Source organism: Balaenoptera musculus, chromosome 2, assembly GCF_009873245.2.
Source record: "Balaenoptera musculus isolate JJ_BM4_2016_0621 chromosome 2, mBalMus1.pri.v3, whole genome shotgun sequence".
NCBI lineage: Eukaryota > Metazoa > Chordata > Mammalia > Artiodactyla > Balaenopteridae > Balaenoptera > Balaenoptera musculus.
This window is the reverse complement of record NC_045786.1, coordinates 165,763,147-165,778,360: the sequence shown is the minus strand read 5'-3', so window position 1 is coordinate 165,778,360 and position 15,214 is coordinate 165,763,147. Positions and strand designations below refer to the sequence as shown.

General features: G+C 53.7%; 1 protein-coding gene across 3 annotated transcripts; it reads left to right on the top strand.

Moving 5' to 3' along the window:
• The first annotated feature begins 2,998 nt into the window (after positions 1-2,998).
• Positions 2,999-14,014, top strand: SERPINA1 (serpin family A member 1). Of its 3 annotated transcripts, none has more exons than XM_036843715.1 (5): positions 2,999-3,141; positions 10,169-10,827; positions 11,492-11,762; positions 12,724-12,871; positions 13,743-14,014. In XM_036843715.1, exons 2-5 carry the CDS (start codon positions 10,173-10,175, stop codon positions 13,932-13,934), a joined length of 1,266 nt encoding a protein of 421 aa, XP_036699610.1. In that variant the 5' UTR covers positions 2,999-3,141; positions 10,169-10,172; the 3' UTR covers positions 13,935-14,014. The 3 variants fall into 3 exon arrangements, with proteins under 3 accessions (XP_036699610.1, XP_036699608.1, XP_036699609.1); XM_036843713.1 differs by lacking the exon at positions 2,999-3,141 and adding an exon at positions 5,042-5,147; XM_036843714.1 differs by lacking the exon at positions 2,999-3,141 and adding an exon at positions 5,475-5,491.
• The last annotated feature ends 1,200 nt before the right edge of the window (positions 14,015-15,214 follow it).

Genomic DNA, 15,214 nt, shown 5'->3' with positions numbered 1-15,214 from the left:
CTGTGCCTCAGTTTCCTCATCTGTACTAAGGGAATATTAATGGTACCCACCGCACAGGATTAAAACAGAGCCTGGAAGGTAGTCAGTGCTCACAAAGGATCAGCTATGATGTGATGCAGGTAGCAACAGACCACACGTTGGAGTTAGTTTGGGGGGTTGTATTGTAACATGAAAGCAGCAAGCGACTCATGAAAACCAAGCAAACAGAAATGTTTAAAGTCAACAGGATAGAAGGCAACAAGGTAAATCGAACCATTGCAACCCAAGGTCTATGTTGGGCAAGTTGGAAGAGCCCTATTGCTCTCTGTTATCTGAGACACCCACACAGGGTTTATACCTCTGCAAAACAAGTCCCAAAGTCCTTCAAGGTCTCCTGCACATCCGGCCCTCCCTGTGGTGCCCAGAAGGACCTTTGCCACCCCTGCTGTCTTCCTCTCCCAGAGAGGGTCACTGACACCATGTCTTGGGGCAGAAGAAAAAGAAGATGGGTCTGGGACATGGTGTCACTGCTAGAAAACAAGTGTGTGCTTTCTGAGATATCAGCAAGGGCTGCTGAAAAGAGAAAAGAGATAAATTAAAGGGACTCCTAGTGGCCAAAGTGTGACCACGTGACCGTCCAAAAGGAAATACTAATTATCGTTAAACAGCATGGGTTGAGCCTCCTAAAAGCTGAAAGTCCATAAAGGCCATAATGGTCCATACATTCAAAAGGGTAAAGTTGAAATAAAGTGTAGAAAAAAATAGTGGTAATAAAAATATTACTTTTATTAATTTTAACACGTAGGGGCGGAGGTAATAGCTAGGTGTTTTATTCCTTCTAGTAACCGTATTGTCATTTACAGTGCATGGAGTTGCCTTCTTTTTCTCCAGGTAAGGATGAAGAGTGAAACAAGAAGCTGTGAATAAGTCAAATAGTTCCAGAAAAAGCAAGAATTGAACCATGCACAGGAAGCAGCCCTTGAGGTTGTGTACAGAAGGAAAAAGGGTCCACCAGGGTGTTGCAAGTTGGTAGACTTGCAAGATGCTAGGAGGAGACAAACTAATGATGCAAACTCAGTCGATTTCCTGGACTCAAAAACCTGGACCGTGCAGCTAACCTTACTCATTTAACCAAGTTATGAGAAGACAGATACAGTGCCAGTTATGCTAACAGAGCAGGCCTGATGTCAAACACCTCACCTAGTAACCCTACATTTAAGCCTCACAACAACTATATGAAAAAAGAGACTCTTAGTGTGCCCATTTTACAGAGGGGGAAACTGAGGCTCAGAGAGCTGAAACGAGGCCCTCCCCTGAATCCAAGCTCCCCCCCCACCAGCTCCAACCACCCCTCACCCAACTCGGCCTGCTGCACATCACAGGTGCTCAGAAAGACACTAACCACACCTGGCTCTGTGCCCTCAGGAAGCAAAAGGAGCCCAGCACCCAGGAGAGGGGACTGGTAGCCTTTGGGGATAAGCAGAAGGTTGAATCTGAAGAGGTGTCCCTGGACAAACGTGCTGCTGTCCAAGTCTTTCTCCTGCTCAGCCCCTGGGACCCATCTGAAAGGTTTCCCAGGTTCAGGACATCGAAGATCAGAAGCAGCTGGCATTGACTTAGGGCCCATCTGTGCCTGAGGCCACCCTCAGTCTTACGTATCATCATCTCACTGGTTCGTCACAATCCTGGTAGAAGTGACCATTCTTATCGTCCATCTCACAGATGAGGAAACGGAGGCAGAGAGAGGTTAAATGGCTAAGGTCTCCCAGAGAGAATGGTGGAGTGAAGGCTCAAACCCAGGTGCTCAGCCCCTGAGCCCACGCCTGAACCACTGAACCACACTGCCCCCTGAAGAAGGGAGCTGGTGCCTGGAGGGGGGCTCCCGTAGTGAGTCTGGGGGGATCTGAGTGTGGGCGTACATGTGACATGTCAGTGTGTGTGCCTGGGGCAGTCAGTACAGGCTGGTTTCCGCACTTTCTGGGGAACTCTACCAACAGGTGTAACATCCCTGAAGTTCACCATCGCTCTCTGGACCAGTCAGGGCCTCTGGTCCTTGATCTGCTTTGCCCCGGGCCCCGCGCACACCCCTCCCTTTCATTCCCTTCTTGCTGCAGACCCCACACCTCAGCTCTCATGCTTCTCTCCATCCCTCCCTCACCTCTCGGCAGGCCAGTGGGGGGATAGGGTCTCCCCAGACACCCCTTATTCACAGCCAGCCCACAGCATCTTTCTAGGATATATTCAGTCCCAGGGATCAGTCCAGATGTTACAATCGACAATTCTAGAAGTGACCAAATGGACAGGACTTCCTCCACCTTGGCTTGTGGTTCGGGTCTTGGAGAATGGCCACTGGGTGCCCCCCACCCCAGGCATTCTGTCCTTGCTCATTTTTCCAGGTCATCCCACCCCTTCTTCCCAGGATACCTGTCTAGAGGAACTCTCCACAGCATGAAATACTAAGGGAGAGGGGAGTGTGGGGATGGGGAGACAAAGAAGGGCTGAGTGTGGAGCCCTTGACTCAGAAGGGATAGGTCCCAACTCTGAGCCTCGCTTTCTCCCACTCTCCCCCCATGCTCTTTTTTCACTCCACCTCCAAGTGCCCAGTCCCCCCGACATCCTGCACCTCTTCATCCCACAGCCAGGGTCTGTGACGCACACCTCCCCCACACACACAGTCCCATCTCAATCTCTGCGGGGCTCTTCTTGTGCATTTCAGAGGTGGCTCAGGCCTCGTCTCTCTACAGGTGGCCCTGGAAACCTGCCAGGACCCTGATGCCAGGCTCTGGGCCAAAGGATGACATCTGTCATCTCCGTTAATCTTTTCTGGCAGGTGCTACCAGCCCGCCTACAGAGGCTCAAAGAAACTGGGTGATCCTGGCTCACACAGCCAGACACAGCAGGGACAGCAGGTGACACACAGGACCGCCTGGGCCGTGAAGGGCAGTCTGTCATCTGCCCGGCTCCTGGCAGCTTTGTGCAAGGCAGCTTCCTGCCCCAGGTCCCTGCCCCTCCCAGACCTGCTGCCTGAGCCACCCAGAGCTTCCTTCCTCCTGTGCTGGCAGAGCCCAGGCGCTGCACTCAGGGGCACACAGCCTCCACGCTGCAGCCAGGAGCCCCAGGGGGAGGAGGAGTTCCTTCCACTGCAGGAACTGGGAATTGAAGGTAGGGGGGTTGGAGAGGGGGCGGCACCTTCCCACCAGCCCCAAGCCACCGGGCTGAAAGGGTTGTCGCACCTGGCGACAGCCTGGGTGCTTGCCTTCGCCCATTCAGTGCGGGAGCTGGGAGGGGCAGCCGGGCGTGGAAGGAGGCCATTGCACAGATGCAGAAACTGAGGCATGGAGAGGGGAAGAAATGTCCAGAAGGTACGGAGGGCAGGTCTCACCTCACCACACCCTAGGTCTCCAAGCTGTGGGCAGATGTAGAGCCCTGGGAGAGATGGCCCTTCAGCCAGCTCAGGGGAAAGAGTCAGGGTTCTGAAGCCAGACTGTGGAACCGGGGAGTCGGGAGGTATGGGAGCGGGGAGTCCACCCCTTCCTGAGCTCATTTCTGCTTCTATATGAGGGGTGGTACATACTCCCCTCACAGGGGGTACTGACAGTACTGAATGAGGGAGTCCTGGAGGGAAGCTCCTGGATTGCTCCCCCCCACCCGCCCACCCAGAATGACACCAGCGAGACCCACTGCCATGGGGATGCCAACATCATAGGGGGCTCATCGTGCGCCCCTGGGCCCTGAGCTTACCTGAAACTGCTGCATTTAATCCTCGCAGCAGTCCAGCGAGGTAGGAACTGTCACCATCCCCATTTTACAGATGGGGAAACTGAGGCGCAGGGAGGTTAAACAGCTTGCCTGAGATCACACAGCCAATGAATGGGGGCTCTGGGTTCCCTGGTCTGACCCTGTGAGCTAGAGGAGCCTACAGGCTACTCGCCTGGCGGAGTCCCACAGCTGGGACCAGGGGAATGAGAGAAGGACAAAGACGTGCTTGTCCACTGACTCAACAAATATCCACTCAACTCAAAAATACCCACTGCTTGCCAATGGGGCGTGGGACGGTGCACACAGTGTGATGCCAACTGCCTTGGGTTTTTAAATGGATCAGGGTCAAGTACGGCCCCACTGGCCTCAACCCTGCACCAACACCCCCAAGCACCACCAGTGCCCCCAAAAGCCTGCAGTAGCTCCTGCACGGAGCAACAGTCCCAAGGAAAATTCAGACAGCCTGTGGATCGCATTAGTCTGCCGGGAGCCGCACCCAGTGGAAACAGACATGGGCCTGAGGCTGGCCAGGAACTAAGCCTCTTCCTGCCCGGAGAAGCCTGGAGAGAAGTTCTGAACAGAGGGCTGTGCAGACCAAAATCAAGAGCCTAGCGTGTGCCCAGCGCTTTACATAAGTGATCTTGTGTATCACTGACAACCGTGCTAGGAAGTGGGACCTCCAAAGCCCTACGATGCAAACAAAAATACCTCGTGGTTCAGAGAGATGGTGCAGCTTGCCTGAGGCGCACAGCTCTTCATAGATTTACTCTCTGACTCCCAGCCTCTGCCCACGGCCACCCATACCAGCCTTAAGTGGCTGTATCAACAGCGGTCAAGCCCCACTTTCTTTCCAGGGAAGTCGAGAGAGGTTTTGTATCTGGCTTGGTGACTTTGGGTGGATGAGCAGCCTTTCACCCTGGGCCTCAGTTTCCCCATCTGCCAATTGGACTCATAACCTACTTCACCCCCTGCATCTTCAGCAGTGGGCCTTTCAAGGTGGCTCTATAAATGGTAGCTCTTGCTACCAGGGGGGCAGCCACTGAGAACCCCCCAGTGGGAGCGCCGGCCAGCAAAGTCGTGCCGTCCCAAAGCATGTGAGTCACATGCCCCGCCAGCTTGGGGACAGATGCTGTGGTTTATGAGCCGGGCACAAAGACTCCCTTTGGTATACGGAACAGAGGGCTGCACGCCGCCCAGGAGGAGCACATATGAGCAGCGTGGGCAGGAGGCTCAGCGTCCTGTCAGTGAACTTAGTCCCTGTTTACTCCTCTGATAACTGGGGTGACCTTGGTTAATATTCACCAGCAGCCTCCCACATCGTCCCTCTGGATCCACTGCTTAAATACAGGCAAGGACAGGGCTCTGTCTCCCCAGCCGTGGTCACCAGCCCCGACCTGGGACAGTGAATCGTAAGTATGCCTTCCACTGGCAAGAGCCTCCAGAGAGGCCTCCGGGTCCCTGCGCTACCCGGGGAAGGCCCTGGGGCTGCAAGGAGGATGGAGAGGGCTGGGGCTTGGCCTCCTGTTGTCATAGTAACAGCAGCCCTGGGGGTCATTTCCTGCTCCCCAAGCCTGTCCAGGGCCTCCCCAATACCTTCCGGTGATTAAACTGGCCCTCTGTGGGCAGAAGTGGAAATGGGGGGCTGGCTCTGGCGTCCCGGGACCGAGGAAGGAGTACATTTCTGCTGGCACAGCTTCTGTGTCTTTCCCGTAGGTTGTCTTCTGTAGGTCTCAGCACCTCCCCTACCGCTCGGGTGTGTATCTTTTTCCGCTTCTACAGATGAGAAAGATAAGGCTCAGAGGGGGACAGTGCGGAGCCCAGGCTCACGCAGGGACCTGGTAGGGAGGCCAAGCCAGACCAGAAGCCCAGAGTTTCAGCTGCTCCTCAGCCCTCCATCCTCTCCAGAAATGCCCAGAACAGGACCGCACCAGGTCTCAGCCTGGAGGTACCAAATTGGGCCCCCCTGTGCACTGTGGGCCTCTGGGCGTCCTCGTACGCAGCAGAAGATGGGAAGCTGGGGACGGGCACCGTCATCGGGGGAATTTGAGCTGTATTCCTGAGCCCTCGCTCTGGCCAGGCAGCTTCTACTGAAGCCTCATGGCAATCTTCTGACGTGGTCACCATGGCGCTCCCCTTTTACAGATGAGGACGTCCGGGACGGGGAGGTTCATCACTTGTTCCCAATCACACACCATGTAAGCTCAAGCTCAGGCCGCCTCGCTCCGGAATCCCCGCTCCCGACCACAGGTCCACTGCCAACATGGTTCCCTCTGGCCTCAGGCACCAGCTGGAGAATGGGAAGCCTGGGCTGGCCTTGAGCCCCCTCTCATGCTGGGTGACCCTAGAAAGTTGCTCAACCTCTCTGTCCTTTTGGGCAAAGGATAGATAACCTTTGTCCCCCTGACCCCACCCCACTCCCACTGGCCTTGATCTCTGGAGTTTAGGAAGGATATGATTTTTCCATCATTGGTTTTTGGAGATGGGGCCTACAGAGATGACCAAGGCCAAGGCAATCAGACTCCCCGAGAGGGCTCTGAAAGATTCACAGTATCAGTAATGACTGATGCCTCCTGAGAGCTGACTGAACGCCAGGCATTTCTTGGCACTTTGCACCTATTTCATTTGCATAATAAATAGCTCCATGGGGTAAGTACACCCTTGTCATCTCTGGGAAACTGAGGTTCAGAGAGGCTGAGTAACTTGTCCAAGGTCACACAGCTGATAGTGAATTGAACTTGGGCATTCTGGACTCGTAGCCTCTGATCTTAGCCACAAAGTGATGTTGCCCCTCTTCATTTAGCCAGGCCACCTCTGAGTTTTCTGTTCCAAGGCCTCTGCCTTCAGCTTTATACACAGAGAAGTGTTAAATGCCAGATTCAGAAATTGAAATACCTAGGATTAAATTCAGTTCTGTAGGGACTTCCCTGCCGGTCCAGTGGTTAAGACTCCGTGCTTCCACTGCAGGGGTCGTGGGTTTGATCCCTGGTCAGGGAACTAAGATCCCGCAGGCCACGCGGTATGGCCAAAAAAAAAAATCAGTTCTGTAAGCAACCAGCTCTGTGATTTTTTCAGTAATTTACTTAACTTCTGTAGTCCTCAATTTCTCCATCTATAAAATGAAGAAATAATATGAGACAGTGCATGGGAAACGCCTGCTGTTTACTCAGTGTGATGAGGAGGAGGAAGAGGATGCTGGTGATAGCATTTGCTTGGAATAGGGTTTGGCAGCTAATAGGCATTAAATACAGACTTGGAGAATTGAATTGAACATATTCCAAACTCAGAGGCCATTATCTGCTGATCAGCATTTCCCTCTCTGGTCCTGGGTAGTGTGGCAACCGGCCAGGAAGAAATCTGCCTATTCTCAAGCCTGAATCCTACCTGTGCGCAGGTACGGGGAGGCCTTCCACACCTGCTCGGTGCCCGCCCACCCATCACCTTGTTCGTTCCTCACATCTGCCCTTCAAGAGATCCTTTTCTCCACTTTACAGGAAGCCGAGGCTCAAAGAAGTGAAGTCACTTGCCCAAGGCCACTTGCCTGTAAGTGGCGGGGCTGGGTCACACCTGAGCTTATTTAGTGCCAGGTGTCAGCAGATTGTGACCTTAGGCCACAGTCACTTCCCTGGACCCCACTAGGTTGCTCTTGGTCACTCATTTTATGTCCTGGGGGAAATGGCATGAGATGAGGCAAAGGGACAGCTCACTTGACTCTCCCTGACCTGCCCCAGACTCCAGAAGTGTCACTGTGACATCTTCATTCTGTTGGTTTAAAGTTTGGTCCCTACACCTCTGGGCACGTCACCATTTACTTTCTCATCTCCATTTGGTTCCTGCACTAGAATTTGGGGGGTGTGGGGTGCTGCCTTTGATAGAAGGGTGAGGAGAGAGAAGTCTTAGGCCCCCGAAGTTGTAAGGAACAGACTGAGAGGCAAAATGAAGCCAACAGGGGCTCAAGGTCAACGTCAGAGTCCTCAGGACCTAACTCTGACATTTACAGGGTCTGAGACCTGGTGACATACTGTCCCATCTGCAGTTCGAGTGGTGGGAAAACCAAGGCTTGCTCAAGCCAGCTTTGCCCCTGACTTGCTGTGTGGCCTCAGCAAGGCCCTGACCCTTTCCTGGTCTCAGGTCTCAGGCCGTTTACTGTCAAAGGAGGAAGCCAGAGTATTTCACTTAACCCCTGGCAGATGGACTGGGTGGGGGCCGGGGATGTGCTCACCCCAGCTGTAGCTCCACAGCAGCCTTGTTGCCTTCCTAAGGCCAGCAACCCTCTCAGCAGGAGGGCACCGCATCCCATCCCCCATGGGAAGTCTCAGTCCATGTTGTTCCACCAAAGCCAGATACCCCTCTAATTAAAAATCCAGCGTTGGTACACAGGGACCTCATTTAGATCCCCGCCCCCCCGCCTCGATTTATACAGCTGGTGAGAATGAGGCCCCAGGGCAAGAAGATGCTTGCCCAAGGCCAAGTGGACAGAAGTGGCCCTGTCAGGACTAGAAGCCACGGCCTCTGGCCCTGAGGCCACTCAGCATACTTAGTGTCCCCACCCTGCAGAAGCCCAAATCCCTCATGATCTCTGTGCCCTGCAAAGATGGGGAGTTTCCATAAACCATGAAGGACCACAGCAAAATCCGGTGGAGAAGTAGAGAGAAATCCAAGGGCAATGGAAATATACAGAACTAATCTTAGCACCATCATAAGCTCTAAAACCACTGGCTAGTTTAAGAAAAATATAAACAAGTATTACGTAATGCGTGGTCTGCTCTATTTGGATAAGTTAGAGGTTTGAAGGCCAGAAAGAAAGGTGGTGGAAAGAAGCCAGTTTTGTGCTTCATCCTGTTGTTTCATTGGAAGGAAACTTTTAAAAGTCCAAGGGGTAGATGAAACCCAGCATTCCTTATTTCCAACTTTTTCCCCTCAGGTTCTCATATGCCAAGTTCAAGGGCTCCTTTGTCTTTGTATTTTATTAAAGTGATGGTTTCAGTTATATGACTGATAGCTAGCAGCAGACGCACCCTTCTCCTCTGCTTGGACCTCAGTTTCTCCATCTGGGAAGAGAGCGGGTTGTACTTAGGAGGTCTCAGCCTAGTGGCCCAAGGCTGGGATCTATATGGAGCAGAGGGAGATCTGTGGGGCGGAACTGGCCCTGTGTTGCTGCGGGTGACAGTGACTTTGACTATCACTAGATAGAGCCTGACCTTGCTGGGTCAGCCACAAGTTTTGCCATTCCCTATTGTCTCCCCCCAGCCATGGAACTCACCTCCCTCCCTGCCATCCTCGGAAGACTTCTAGTTTGCACCCCTACCAGCCTCCCCTCAATGTAATCTCTCTCAGATGCCTTCAGTGTAAGGCTCGGTGTCTAGACTTATTTCACTAAGTTCTCCCAACAATCTTACTTTCTACATGTGACAAAATGAGGACCAGAGAGACTAAATGACTCGGCCAAAGTCACACAGCTGGTAGTGACAGAGACCCGGATTAGAACCCAGGTCTGTCTGAACAGAAAAGGGATGCTTTTTCAAATCTTACCCACCCCACCCCACCCCTGCCCCGCCAAACAAACCCCACTTGACTGAAGGAACCAGACCTCTAACACGCACGTCCATGCTGAGCGCGGAGCTGGGACACAGGTGGCGAGCAAGATGAGCAGCTAAGCTGACTGCAGCCCATTCCTGCGTCTGAGGCCATGGCTCACTCTGAGGGCAGCCCTCTAGCTCAGGAAAGTCTACTAGGGGCTGAGGTTCGCTGTGAGTGTTAAGGGGGTGTGGCCTCCCAGCTGGGTTCCCTCACAGCTCTTCTGTGTTCTGGCTGGGTGTCACTGGGCAAGATCCTTCCCACCCTGGGCAGCAGCCTCTCTGTCCATTAAAAACCAGCGTTCAGTAGAACTCTTCCTAGGGCTGTTCCAGATCCAATCATCCCTGAGCCCGATCTGGCCCACTTCCTGGGCAGTCATCTACTTCCTGTGCCTCAGTTTCCTCTTTTGCAAAGTAGGGGCTGTGGCACTTACCCCTCGGGGTCATGGCAGATGTTAATGGAACCATCGAGAGCGTGGACTCCAGACCCAGACTACCTGGGGGTGTGATTCTGGTCCTGCTACTTTACTGCTCTGGAACCTCGGACAAGTGACTTAACCTCTAGGAGCTTGGTCCCCTCATCTGTAAGCCCAGGATTGTCGCCTGACCTACCTCACAGGACTGTTACCAGAATGCGGAGAGATAAGACAGTAAAGTGCTTAGAACGGAGCTTGGTGTATGGTAATCACCGTAAAGTCTTTGCTGTTGTTCTGAGTCTTTCAATGATGCTGATGTAGGAAGGTGCTTGGCACACAGACGCTCGATATACTGTGGTTGCTTTGACATGGCGTCAGTCGGTGGCCGAGGGACTCATCGTGTGGCCTGACCCGGGTGTGGTACCCTTCTCTCTCTTGCAGGACAATGGCATCCTCCATCACGTGGGGCCTCCTCCTGCTGGCAGGCCTGTGCTGCCTGGTCCCCATCTCCTTGGCTGAGGGTCTCCAGGGACACGCTGTCCAGGAGACAGATGCATCCCAGCACGATCATGAGCACCACCAGGAAGCAGCCTGCCACAAGATCGCCCCCAACCTGGTCGACTTCGCCTTCACTGTGTACCGCCAAGTGGCCCATGAGTCCAACGCCACCAACATCTTCTTCTCCCCAGTGAGCATCGCCACAGCCTTTGCGATGCTCTCTCTGGGGACCAAGGGTGACACTCACACCGAGATCCTGGAGGGCCTAGATTTCAACCTCACTGCAAGAACAGAGGCTGAGATCCACGAAGGTTTCCAGCATCTTCTCCACACCCTCAACCAGCCAGACAACCAACTGCAGCTGACCACTGGCAATGGCCTGTTCATCAACGAGAGCGCGAAGCTAGTCAGTAAGTTTCTGGAGGATGTCAAGAACCTGTACCACTCCGAAGCCTTCTCCATCAACTTCAGGGATGCTGAAGAGGCCAAGAAAAAGATCAACGATTATGTAGAGAAGGGAAGCCAAGGAAAAATTGTGGATTTGGTAGATGATCTTGACCAAGACACAGTTTTTGCTCTGGTGAATTACATATTCTTTAAAGGTAAGACCGCACAACCAGCCTGAAACAGAAACACCCCGAAAATATTCTCAAACACTCAGTTCTTAACTTTCCTGGCAGTGCAGAATGGGATATAGCCATGCATCTCTGCACGTGTTATCCAATTTTCCACACATGACCACTAAAACTTTCTGCGATCAAATAGGGTTAGGGAACTATGGAGTAAACAGTCAAAGTATCATCGTCTCTGCAGGACTTTTCAGAACCTTAAATGTCCTAATGTGCATTGTAAATCCCTACCTGGGAGGGGTGTATGATATGCAATGTCTCCCAAAATAGAGAGCCAGAAAAACAAATTTTGGCAGAGTGTACAGAGGAAATAGGATTTCCTGGAACACGCTTCTGACAACTCGAGTATAGAGGAAACAGTGACACCTTTGGAGTCAGAAAGACCAAGATTCAAATCCTTCCTCTACCACTTATTAGCCTCTAGAAAATTGAAATTTTGGATCCTACTCCAGTCTTGCATTATCCTCCCAGAATACCTTTCTGTAGACTGATTGCTCGCTTTAGCCCCATTTTATAGATGGTGAAGCTGAGGCTCAGAGAGAAGTATCTCACCAGGAGGCTCAGGGCTCCTTTATTCTACCACCATTATTAAACCTTCTCCCACCCCTGGCTGATGTCCGCTGTCCCTTCTCTCCAGGAAAATGGGAGAAGCCCTTTGAGGCAGAGCACACCACAGAGAGGGACTTCCACGTGGACGAGGAGACCACCGTGAAGGTGCCCATGATGAACCGCCTGGGCATGTTTGATCTCCACTACTGCGACAACCTCGCCAGCTGGGTGCTGCTGATGGACTACGTGGGTAACGCCACCGCCCTCTTCATCCTGCCTGACCAGGGGAAACTGCAGCATCTGGAGGACAAGCTCACCAAGGAGCTTCTCGCCAAGGTCCTGGAAAAGAGATACACAAGGTGACTTCCCAAACCAGAGGCCAGTCCAGGAGCTGCCACAATAGGTCCAGCCTGAAGGTGGGGGGTAGACCCACATCCCATGGTCATGACCACTGTGCGTGACCTTGTGCCTCCAACAGAGGCCAGCATCCGTGCGGGTAGTACCAGCCGGGCTCCGTGGGAGGGACGGTGCCCAGGGGTGCGGAGTGAAAGTCCTGCCCCTGAGGACCTCCTCCCCAGCCGGGACACTGCCCCTTCCCAGTGGCCAGTGCCCCGTGCAGGGGGAGCTATGCCAACCCGTGTTGTGGGCAAACCCAGAAGGAAGAGCTGGGCTTCCTGGCAAAAGTGGCAGTTGAGTGTGGAGTTTCAGGACGGAAAGTCCACGGCAAGACAGGGGGAAAGCCTGCGCAGAGAGGCTGGAAAAGCAAAGGCCCAGAGCGGGAAAGTCCAGGACACGTTTGACGCCGGTTCTGGATCCTCTGTCACTAGATGAGTGTGGTTGGTCCCCGTCATGCACCCCAAATTAGTGCATGTCTCTGTATTTGTAAATATGCCCATGCCTGGATGAGCTATTTTATTACATACAATATAAAACAAAAATACAAAGAAGTACTCATCACTCACTGAACAGATGTCACTCAGGACCTGCTACCGTGCTCCACGGTCCAGAGGAGTCCCAGTCTGAGGGGTGACCAAACCCTGCAGGGAAGCAGTGTGCACAGTCCTTCCAGAGGATACCCTGGATCCCCCAGGAGGCCTTATCAGAGGAGGTGGCATTTGAGAGGCTTTGCAGGACAAGAGGATCCCTGTGATTCTAACATTCTCTGACCCCACGTGTAGAGGAACTAAAAGTAGAATAAACCAAGGCTGACCTCACATCCTTGCATGGGCAGGGGGATAGGGGACCACGTGGGAGGAACAACCAGAAAAGGAAACACTTTCAATTCTGTGAAACTTTTTTATTTTCTAACCATCGTGACAGTTCTGCCAATTTACACTTGCCCAAACTGTCCATTTCTGGAACCTACGATCTGAAAACTCTCCTGGGTAAACTGGGCATCACCAAGGTCTTCAGCAACGGGGCTGACCTCTCAGGGATCACTGAGGAAGTGCCTCTGAAGCTGTCCAAGGTGAGTGAGTCCTTGACCTCTGTAGGTCAGAATGTGCACGGGGGCTGCAGCTCAAGGGTGAGGCTGAGGAAGGGACAGAGGGACACAGGCACACCTGCAGACTGAGGTCCCTGAGGAATGCCATCGCTCCACCAAGACAGCAATGTGGTCGGATGATGGAGGGGAAGAGGTGGCCTCACATGCTTGGTGCGTTTTATTTAAGGACCTCCTCTGAGGTTGTGTCACTCACCCTCTGTCTCATCCTTGGCCGAGGACTTCCCTTCTTTGGGTCCCGATAAACCCCTATTTACAGAGAGAGGTTTAGGCTCAGGGATTGCAAAGGACCTTTGGCCCTGCACCTGTGACACCAGGAGCTACTGGTGAATCACTGAGTCTGAGTTACAGAGTGATTTCGACCAAAGATGCCATTTACGCAGGAGAGTTACAGGTGCCCAGAGAAACAACTGCAGTTCAGTGCCTGCCTGTGAGCTGAGTGCCTGGGTGGGGATGAGGCGTGTGAAGGTCCCCATAGAAGCCCTGGTCCCCAAGGAGTTTAGAATGTGGTCTACAAACAAGTGAGGAGCCAAGGAGACAAAGTACAAGAAAATCTACCTCCCGAGGTGGTGGGTTCCTTCCCAGGGATGTTGAGGAGGCTGGTCAGGAAGAGGTGAGGGGCCCCTCATGGGTCAGACAAAAGCCTTGAGAGCCATGCCTTGTGTCTCTCCTGCAGGGAAGGGAGGACGGGGATGGGGAAGGACAGGCCAGGCGATGAGAGAGGCCAGAGAGGGCCCCTCCCTGGGCGAGGCTCTCCTCGGGCCTTGCTCCCAGGCCTGGCTGGGGGCCGGCAGCCTGTCTCCATTCAGATGGGACCTCTGTGCTCTCCCCTTTGCAGGCGCTGCACAAGGCTGTGCTGACCATCGATGAGAAAGGGACAGAAGCTGCGGGGACCACGTTTATGGAAGCCATCCCCATGTCAATTCCCCCGGAAGTCGAGTACAACAGACCCTTCTTCTTCATCATCTACGATCAAAGCACCAAGGCTCCCCTCTTCGTGGGAAAGGTGGTGAATCCCACCCAAAAATAACTGCCTCTCTGGGTTCAGCTATCCCCTCCAGGCCAGGTCCCCTTCCTCCATGGCATTAAAAAATGACTGACCCGGCCCAAGCTTGTGTGTGGCGTGTAAATCCCTCATCCTCTTGCGTCTGAGTCTCTCTTTAAGTCCCCAGGATGTGTGTGAAATCCAGGCCATGGTGATCTTTCAAGTGTGCACTGCGTTAGGGTTTACTAGCATTTACACCATCCAGCCCTGTGCTAGGCCAGGATGAAATGTAGGCTAAAACCCACAGCTTACTGACCCTTCCCCAGTCACTGTGGAAAAGCTCCAGGCTTTCCAGTCTCCTCTGGGACCCCCAGGGGGAAATCGCACAGGCTCAGAATCCAGCCCGTGGTCCCCACCTCCACCCAGCGTCCACCAGGTCCTCTGCTCAGCGCCCCACCCCCCGCTGGTGCTCACTGCGACCCCCGGTGAGAGCCCCTCACCCTGCAGGGCTGCCACCACTCCCAGAGCCCTCAGCTCACACGGGGACGCTGGGCCGCCGCGTCACCAGCAGCAGAAGGAGAAGACCAGGTCCTCTCCTTGTCCCACACTGTCACCTGAGCCGGGCTTGAGCCCTGACCACTCACAGGTCTTGCCTGCAAAAGGCTCTGGCTGATTTTTCCAGGGACCCTTTCCCATGGGGCTGGACTGGGGACACATACTTCTGTCTTTGTCACTCCATCTCTGCTCCAAGACCCTCAAACGTGCCACTCCTAGAAGCAGGTCTCATCTCCCCAGTGGAGCGAAGGTCTTGGTCTGTTTCACTTGCTCAGACTCACCCAGGATGTCAGGCCCCCAAGACCACTTACCCTACGCCCTCTTGTCTTCCCTAATCACACAGCCAAGGTGCCACAGAGGGCTCTGGAAAGTCTCGACAGTGATTCCTTGGCTATAGGAGAGAAAGTAGAGCAGACCCCCCGTGCCCCACCTGCCCTCCCTTAGCTAAGCTGTGTCAGGGACCACATTTCCATTTGCCTTGTCCCTAACCCAGGGCCCTCCCTGTGGTCTTTGGAGGAAAACCACAGCTCCCTGGGCCACAGTCAGAGACTGTCCCAGGAACAGACCTTTTCACTAAGGGCCACGTGACTCCTTCTGGTCCTCCAAGCCCCTGCTGGAGGGCTGCTGCAGTCAGGAGGCCTGGCTGGAGCCCAGCCTGAAGGAGCCAGCTCCCTGAGCTCTCGCGGAAATACACTTGTCCCGTGGAACGACTGCCCCATCCTACGCAAATCCAGTAATCACCATCTAGCCTCTCACTGGGATGAATGTAC